The sequence below is a fragment of the Eleutherodactylus coqui genome, chromosome 4 (genome assembly GCF_035609145.1).
Source record: "Eleutherodactylus coqui strain aEleCoq1 chromosome 4, aEleCoq1.hap1, whole genome shotgun sequence".
In the NCBI taxonomy this organism is placed as follows: Eukaryota; Metazoa; Chordata; class Amphibia; order Anura; family Eleutherodactylidae; genus Eleutherodactylus; species Eleutherodactylus coqui.
Genome location: NC_089840.1, coordinates 108,147,122 through 108,156,849, shown reverse-complemented (window position 1 = coordinate 108,156,849; position 9,728 = coordinate 108,147,122). Strand labels below are relative to the sequence as shown.

Below are 9,728 nucleotides of genomic sequence, written 5' to 3'. Positions count from 1 at the left end.
CTCTCTCCCGCCCGCTCTGCCCCACTCCCCGCCACAACTCACCTGTCAACTGCGGCGGCCCCCGAATCTTTCGGGACGAGTAGTGCCTTAGCGAGTATACTCGCTCATCCCTAATTATAACCTCTCATGTGTATGATTCCCCCTCATGTATATTACCCTTTAAGGATTTTATTCCCCTCATGTATATTATTCTCCTCGTGTATATTATTACCCCTCAGGTATATTATTACACTTTCAGGATTTTATTCCCCTCATATTATTCAACTTCATGTATATTATTCCCCCTTATGTATATTATTCTCCTCATGTATATTGTTCCCCTTCATGTATATTATTATCCCTTAGGTATATTATTTCCCCTCATGTATATTATTACCCTTAGAGGATTTTATTCCCCTCATGTATATTATTACCCCTCAGGTATATTATCACACTTTCAGGATTTTATTCCCTTCATGTATATTATTACCCTTCCAGTATATTATTCCGCCTTGTATATATTATAACTAGAGATGAGCGAACCTACTCGTTTCGAGTAATTACTCGATCGAGCACCGCGATTTTCGAGTACTTCAGTACTCGGGTGGAAAGATTCGGGGGGCGCCGGGGGAGGAGTGGCGGAGCGGAGGGTAGCAGCGGGGAACAGGGGGGAGCCCTCTCTCTCTCCCCCCCACTCCCCGCTGCAACCCCCACTCACCCACCGCGCCCCCCGAATCTTTTCGCCCGAGTACGAAAGTACTTGAAAATCGCGGTGCTCGGGCGAAAAAGGGGCGTGGTCGAGTAGGTTCGCTCATCTCTAATTATAACCTCTCATGTATATTGTTACCCTCATGCATATTAACCTCCCCCCATGTATATTATTACTCTTCCAGTATATTATTCTGCCTCGTATATATTATAACCTCCCATGTATATTATTCCCCTCATGTATATTGTTACCCTCAGGTATATTATCCCCCCTCCCCATGTATATTATTTCCCCTCATGTATATTAACCTCCCCCCATGTATATTATTCCCCTCATGTATATTGTTACCCTCCTGTATATTATTTCCCCTCATGTATATTATTACTCTTCCAGTATATTATTCTGCCTCGTATATATTATAACCTCTCATGTATATTATTTCCCTCATGTATATTGTTACCCTCCTGTATATTGTTACCCTCAGGTATATTAACCCCCCTCCCCATGTATATTATTCCCCTCATGTATATTGTTACCCTCCTGTATATTATTTCCCCTCATGAATATTGTTACCCTCAGGTATATTAACCCCCCTCCCCATGTATATTATTCCCCTCATGTATATTGTTACCCTCCTGTATATTATTTCCCCTCATGTATAGTTACCCTCCTGTATATTATCCCCCCTCCCCATGTATATTATTCCCCTCATGTATATTGTTACCCTCCTGTATATTATTTCCCCTCATGTATAGTTACCCTCCTGTATATTATCCCCCCTCCCCATGTATATTATTCCCCTCATGTATAGTTACCCTCCTGTATATTATCCCCCCTCCCCATGTATATTATTCCCCTCATGTATATTGTTACCCTCCTGTATATTATTCCCCTCATGTATATTGTTACCCTCCTGTATATTATTTCCCCTCATGTATATTGTTACCCTCAGGTATATTATCCCCCCTCCCCATGTATATTATTCCGCCTCCTATATATTATAATCTCTCATGTATATTATTCCGGTCACTTGCAAAACACAGAAATTGTGAAATCGTCTGAAAATCACCCTAAAAATGTTGGTTGTTCGTGATTTTTGGATGTTTTCCACAAAACTAAGAGCCCATATTGTGAGGCTGCTGTGATCCCTCTCCTCGGGGTACACATGCCGCCATGTACCCCACTCCCCTCACCGCTGACCGTATTGGTCAGTCACACCAGTATGGCAGCGGTACCTCACGCCCCCCCCCCCCCCCGCTCTCTGACGTCACTCACAGCCGACCACTTCCCAGCCTGCTTTGCGTCCTCCGGAAGAAGTCGCAGCGTGCCGCCAGGAACTTCCTCTTCGCGGACAGCCCCGGCCTAGGTAAGATGGCGTAGCCGTGGCTCCTCTCTCACCATCCCTCCTAGATCTCAGCCATCCCGTCCCGCCGGGGTCCTCTGTGTGGGGTGACGGGTGCTGGTGGGTTGGATGTTCGCCGGGCCTATGTATGTGTACGTTTGGTGTGTTCTGCCGGGCAGACGGTACGATGTGCGGATGGCCGGCAGCGGGGCTTGTAGTTACTGTGCGCACATACACTGAGGAGTACGGTAGATGCAGTGCGCTCTGCTGGCAGCTGTAGGGGGCAGATAGAGGGGGGATATTATGTAGTGGACATGGCACAGTGTAGCCTGCCAGCGCCCCCCGTAGGGTGTATGAGCTTCGGGCAGCTGGTATCTAATTCACCTTGGCTGTTTGTAAGGCTGCTGTCACATCTGCGGTGGGGGTCGGTTTCCTGAGCCGCTCCGGAGCAGGATAAGGGAATCCCCGGCTGAACGGTTCTGACTTATGGTGGACCGAACTGTGCCAGACGGACCCCACTGACTGTGATGGGGTCCGCTCGGTTGCCCGGCATTTTACTGGAAGGAAGAGCTCTGCCTGCAGCACTACGTCTTCCGGTATACTGTGCCGGATCGGTGGCAGAACCTCTGACTGTAGATCCCAGCACGGATGTGACCCCCGGCCTTAGAGAACCCGGCAGTCGCCGACCAGGGAGCGCACCCCTTACTGGTGGCCTGATTTATTTTGCTTTAAGGTCCAAGCGACTCATTGCTGAGTTACGAGAGCTGTAAGTTATTGCCAGCTGTACGGGTCTGCCTTTACACGGGCGAGACTTGTGCCTTGTGAAACACAGACCTCGCATGTATGTGAACCCCATACTCTGGAATGAGGTCATGTACATGAGTGATGTTTCCCACATGGCTCTGCAATGCAATGCAGGAAGAAAATCGCGGCACGTCCCATCTTCCTGCATGCACTAGCATCGCAGAGCCTATTGTTTCCAGTGAGGCCGGCGGCAGCAGCGCTCTAGGTGCATGCGGTGCAAAACAACGCAATCCTCTGCCGCAGCTGTCGGCAACAGTGGAGGACTGCTTCTATTCTCAAGTGATGGGAGGCGGTTTTGACATAAGAACGCCTCGCATTCACTGGGAATTCATGTTGGCGAGCCCAATATTGGGATGTGATCCACGGCCCCCATATCGCGCTCGCCCCGTGGGAAGTTAGTCTGAGGGCTTAGGTTTTTTTGTAAAGGCAGCACTCTGCCCTTCTAAAGTTCCACAATATTGTTTTTTTTTTTAAATGGTGTTCACCATTATGTAATAATAAGCTAACTCTCTGGTGGGGGTCCCTGGATGAATGCAGTGGGGGTCCCTGGATGAATGCAGTGGGGGTGTGCGTGACCACTGCCTATCTCGGTCAGGGACAGTCGGGACCCCCATTCTCGTGAATGCTGGAATCAGATGCTTCTTCTGTGGAGCGGTGATAAGTGATTATTTTTGTGGGACAACCCCTTTATAATGGATAATGGGAGAAAACAATAGCTTGTGCAGCAAATAAACTGCGGACCTCTCTTCATGGCCTCCTTAAATCTGCTGCATGTAACATGACTGTTGTGTTTGGCCTTGCAGGACACGATGGGACGTGTGATCAGGGGACAGAGAAAAGGTGCCGGCTCTGTTTTCAGAGCTCACGTGAAGCACAGAAAAGGCCCCGCTAAGCTCAGGGCTGTCGACTTCGCTGAAAGACATGGCTACATCAAGGGTATTGTAAAAGTGAGTATTCTGTACTGTCTGGAGGAGGGTGATCCTGGTGTCACAACTGCAGCTCTGCTGGAAGTGATGGGGTAGGAGGGCACACAGCTGTATAGTAGGCCACTGCTTCTCACGGCTATCCATTTGATTCCCTACTTTAAGTAGCCATTTCATGCTGGTAGCCAGTACGCTGTCGGCCGACTTCAGTCTGAAGGGTAACGTGCAGAGAATGGGGAGCTGCGGTTTATAGTACACCTTCAGTGATGTTAATGAGTGACCGCAGTGCAGGTGCATCATTTCATGTGTGTAGCTGGTGTTCCACGCTTCTGACACTGCAGCCCGGTCTTACTCATGTCTGTCCTCTTTACTGAAGAGGAAAGTGAGCATGGACCGAACCAGACTACTGCCAAAAAAGATGATAGTCGCAGAGCAAGGCTGCTGCACGGTGTAACGTCAGGAGTGAGGACCATTTGCTACAAATTCTCTTACTATATTTGTTATAACAGGTGGTACACTGAGGCCGCCTGCACACGGCAGATCCAGATTCTGCATACGGGAATCCGACCCCAACAGCAGCGGTGTCCAGGCGTACCTGTAATTTCTCCCCTTCATCTGTACTGCGGATGGACCTGGCGGCTCGCCGTCGGGTATGCTCTGTACAGATTTTTGTTTAAACGGAATCTGCAGAAGGGCTGTGGGTTGGACTGCTTCCATTGCGAAAAATAGATCATGCTGTGATTTCCCCCCACACACGCATATTAGACTTTTACTCCCCACTTCTACATGAGCCAACCTAAACAACCAATGACCGTGAATCAGCCAAACCAAATAACCAATGACTGTGAATCAGCCAACCCAAATAACCAATCAGGTTGCGACTGGTGCGGATTTGGGAAGTAATATGCGCCCCCTCACCCGGCCATGAGCGGAAACAGCAATTGATTTCCACTCGTGCGCAACAAGAAGAATTGATTTCCCATAGCATGCTATGGATGGTATTTGCCGCGGATCTGAAGTGTGGACGCCCACAGCAAAAACCCATCTGTGTGCAGGTGGCCTAAGGCATTTTCTGTTATAATCTGTTTGAAAGTGAACATGCTCTTAAAATGTTGGCTTAGGCCCGCTGCACACAAATAGATTGGCATTGCAGAATCTGTGGCAGGTGTCCGCACTGCGGATCTGCATCAAATACTGTTTGTAACATACCGTACTATGGAAAAGTGCTTCTTCTGCACACGAGCGGAAGTCAATTGTAATTTCCGCTCGCAGTGGAAAAATTGCAGCGTGTTCCATTTTTGGCGCAGATCCCGCAGACCTTCTGCAGTGTCATTGCGGAAAGGTCGCAGATACCTGTGTCATTGCATACCAACAGCTGGGAAAAGCAGTGATTAAAAAAAAAAAGTGCTGCGCATGTCCGACATGTCTTAAAGGAGATGTCCCGCGCCGAAACGGGTTTTTTTTTTTTTAAACCCCCCCCCCCATTCGGCGCGAGACAACCCCGATGCAGGGGTTAAAAAAAACCACCCGCACAGCGCTTACCTGAATCCCGGCGGTCCGGCGTCTTCATACTCACCTGCTGAAGATGGCCGCCGGGATCCTCTGTCTTCATGGACCGCAGGGCTTCTGTGCGGTCCATTGCCGATTCCAGCCTCCTGATTGGCTGGAATCGGCACGTGATGGGGCGGAGCTACACGGAGCCCCATAGAGAAGAGGAGAAGACCCGGACTGCGCAAGCGCGGCTAATTTGGCCATCGGAGGGCGAAAATTAGTCGGCACCATGGAGACGAGGACGCCAGCAACGGAGCAGGTAAGTATAAAACTTTTTATAACTTCTGTATGGCTCATAATTAATGCACAATGTACATTACAAAGTGCATTATTATGGCCATGCAGAAGTGTATAGACCCACTTGCTGCCTCGGGACAACCCCTTTAAGGACCATCCACAGTACAGGAAAAGACAAGAAGCAGGTACGCGTGGAAGCCAGCTGGGCATAGGGTTGGATTCCGCTGCGGGCTCCTGTATACGGAATCCGACTCGTTCGTCTGCAGCCGGCCTTACAAAGTTTAGGAATGCAATAAATGTTGTGATTAGATATTACCAGTATTAACATTCTTATATTAAAGGTGTGCATAAAAAACTAAAACTTATCACCTATCCATAAAATGGATAATAAGTCTGATCAGTGGGGGTCTCGCCGCTGAGACCCCAATTGGTCCCGAGAGCAGTTTACTCCCCCTTCTCTGATCTTCTCCTATGGATGACATGAGTTGCCACCTTTCTTCACACAAATATAAAGCGAATCTGTTAGGCGATGTAATAGAGGGGGAGAAGCTGATAGTCATATAACTTTGTGACTAGGAGCAGAAATTGTGTAAATCGTGACAGAACTCCTAGGAGAGCCAGTGTTCTGATTACTCTGCCCACACAGGCTGGCTGAGGGCATCACTCGTATGTGCGCTGATGCTCCAGTCATCTGAGACAGTCAGAAATTGCTGAGTGCTGTACTTGGCTTTTCTCTGGCAGTCCCACAGAACCCCTGTTTTTGTGATTTGATGGGGCTCCCAGAGGTCCGATATCTACTGGTCAGTTGACCGTCTCTTGGGATAATCCCTTTAAGACTATTCCGTAGATGGTTGTGTCCTTACCACTCCCATGTATAAAGCATAACCTGTACAGCCTTTAAGAAAATGTGTGTGTGTGTGTGGCCATTTCTGGTTATAATGACATGTATCCTGCATTTATCACTAGTTTCCCCCTTTGCAGGTGTGCGATAGATAGATATAGCGCACCTGCAGAATCGTATCAGAAGCCTCTTATCAGGATGTATTATATACACTGCACACAAAAAAAAATGCAGATTCAGCTCCGAGGCTAACTTCACACTGGTGAACATTATATGGGGCCATGAATATTGCGCTCCCCACCATGTAAAAGCCCAGTGGATGCAAGATGTTTTCACGTGAAAAGAGCTTCAGATCATAGCGGAAATGAATGGAATCCCGGCCGCTGGCCCCATTAACAGCAATGGGGTTGCGATGTGAGCTCTCGCAGCTAGATAGAACATGCCACGATTTGTTTCTTGCATAGCATCGCATCTCGGTGCCATGCAAGAAAACATCGCTGATGTGTAAGAACCCATTCAAAAGAATGGGGTTCATATTTGTGCATCTCGCAACACCTAAATCTCGCACAATATTTCACACCAGTGGAGGGCCGCCCAAGGGCTCATTCACAAGGCGTATTGCGCACTCGTATTTCCCGTGCATAACACGGTGAACGGAGGCAATTAAAGCCTATAGACTTTCATTCGGTCATTCACACCTGCTTTGGACTGCGAGGCGGTCATTGCTTATAAAATGCAGGAGAAATAAATCGCAGCATGCTCTATTTCTCTGAGTTACAATCGCTGTGTAGGGAAATGCTACCTCTTCACAATGCCTGCCAATAGACCGCGTTTTATACGCAGCCCTGATCTGCACAGAGCAAGGAATTTGAAGAAAAAAAGTCACACGGTGCATGTCAGAATCCTGGGTATGCGCATTGCCTATTGTAGCCCGTACGCAGAGCATAGGGGCTGTGATAAGACTCACAACATTGGACTCATATGCCCTGTGTGAATGAGCCTTAACTCTCTATAGCACAACCATAGACATATATTGGAGTACACTGGAGAAGTACTGAGCAGTGTAGATGTGATTTCGTTAGTTAAAGCACAGCAAGGCCTTGTTTAAACAGTGCAATTTTGCTGTCAGCTCTGTGGCAAAATACACATAATTTTAGCAGTTCGAATGGTAAAAAAAATCTGTCGTAGTTCATACAATGTGGATTTCTCTGTCTGAGCTGCAACAATATATAATTGCTAATCATACTGAGTTTAATGTAGACTTATAAAATCAAGTACATTACTGGTCTATTGCTTTGCTTTAAAAATAATGGATTTCTCTCTGTTCTGTAGGACATTATCCATGATCCTGGCCGTGGCGCTCCTCTTGCCAAGGTTGCCTTCCGTGATCCCTACAGGTTTAAGAAGAGGACTGAACTGTTCATTGCAGCTGAGGGAATCCACACTGGTCAATTTGTCTACTGCGGAAAGAAAGGTATAATAACCACTTACATATGAGCACCATTACTGACTAACAGGTGCGATTTCTTGGGCGTCTAACGTTATAAAACTTCTATATCTTCACACTAATCTGGCCTTTTGTGCTTGGTGGCTCCACTCAGCCGCTGGTGCCTTTACTATGAAATGTACCTTACATTTTAGGGTGCTTTTGATAGGCGTGATAAAACTAACTTGATGCACTGGCTGTACTTGTCTCTTAGAAATTCAAGGTGTACAGAGAGGCAACTGCTAAAAATGTAATCACATACAGTATGTTCCCGTCAGATACCCGCAGTGTATTGTGCTTAGCAGTGAAGAAAAACGTTTCACACTTTGTTCCTGTCATGAATTCCCTTGTTTAGTTTGTAGAACTACTGTAACGTCTCTGTAGAGGGAATGTATGTGAATGTGGGGGCTATGACTTCAAAGTTGGGCATGGGCTAAGGTGATTCTATCTTTTTTTTTTTTTTTTTTCCAGCTCAGCTTAACATTGGCAATGTCCTACCAGTTGGCACCATGCCAGAAGGAACCATTGTGTGTTGTGTAGAGGAGAAACCAGGCGATCGTGGCAAACTGGCCCGTGCATCTGGCAACTATGCCACTGTCATCTCACATAATCCTGAAACCAGGAAGACCAGAGTAAAGCTGCCTTCTGGCTCTAAGAAGGTCATCTCTTCTGCAAACAGAGCAATTGTTGGTGGGTATTAATGTTATAACCCCAAATGTTATGTAGTGTGGAGTAATCCTCATGCATGAGCCTGTTACTACCACACATTTTGTCTTCTTAAAGGAAGAATGAAAAGTCCGTGGCAGCACAGTGATGCATAAAAACTTTTTGTTCCTCCATCAAAGTTATGGCAGCAGCGTTTCGACCCATGCTGTTACCAGGTCACTGCTGCCGTGGACTTTTCATTCTTCCGTGTGTACCCAATGGAACTGAGGTCCAGGTTCTATTTACCGTTGGCTTTGCATTAAACAGATCCAGCCCTACTGGGAATAAGTGAGTGCTGCTTGTATTGACTTTCTTTATTGAAGTTGTCTTTTAAAGGAAGTTGCATTTTTCTTTTTGTAATTTTACACTCCAGAATACAATGTAAATTTTAACTAAACTTTTTTTTTGCAATGCAGGAGTTGTTGCTGGAGGTGGACGTATTGACAAACCCATTCTGAAGGCAGGTCGTGCTTACCACAAGTACAAGGCCAAGAGAAACTGCTGGCCACGTGTCCGTGGTGTGGCTATGAATGTAAGTTTTTGTATTCTACTTATTGAATGATGGCATTGTGAGTACCACATTACCAGGGGTCTGTTGGAAGGTCTCTTGGGATATAGAAAACGTACATTCCTGGAAGGACTATTGTACTGAGTTGTTATGCAGCTTTGTTACATCACTCTTTCTTTCTCTGCAGCCTGTTGAACATCCCTTCGGTGGTGGTAACCATCAACACATTGGTAAACCTTCAACTATTAGGAGAGATGCTCCAGCTGGTCGCAAAGTTGGTCTTATTGCCGCTCGTCGTACTGGTCGTCTGCGCGGCACAAAGACTGTGCAGGAAAAGGAGAACTAGTAACTTGTGCACAATTTACATAATAAACTGTTTAAAAGAACCAAATATGTTGTCTTTGTTGCTTTTAACCTCGTGTTAATAAGACTTATCTGTTGAACCGGTGCTTCTTTAAGGGGTACAACAACCACATTAATTTAGGGAATTTTTTTTTTTTTTTGCCACTATTTTATTGCAGGGGTTGTATAAAGCTATGGAATAGAAATTCTTATGGCTTCTTTGTGCCTGTATAAAATAGGGTAGCAAGTAGAGATGAGTGAGCGCTTGGATAAAGCAGTTACTCGAGCGAGCATCGAGAGT

General features: G+C 46.6%; 1 protein-coding gene across 1 annotated transcript; it reads left to right on the top strand.

The window, feature by feature from the left end:
• The first annotated feature begins 1,965 nt into the window (after positions 1-1,965).
• On the top strand, positions 1,966-9,476 carry RPL8 (ribosomal protein L8). Its single transcript, XM_066599965.1, has 6 exons — positions 1,966-2,054; positions 3,638-3,781; positions 7,719-7,860; positions 8,344-8,562; positions 8,994-9,109; positions 9,273-9,476. Exons 2-6 carry the CDS (start codon positions 3,644-3,646, stop codon positions 9,429-9,431), a joined length of 774 nt encoding a protein of 257 aa, XP_066456062.1. The 5' UTR covers positions 1,966-2,054; positions 3,638-3,643; the 3' UTR covers positions 9,432-9,476.
• Positions 9,477-9,728: the final 252 nt, after the last annotated feature.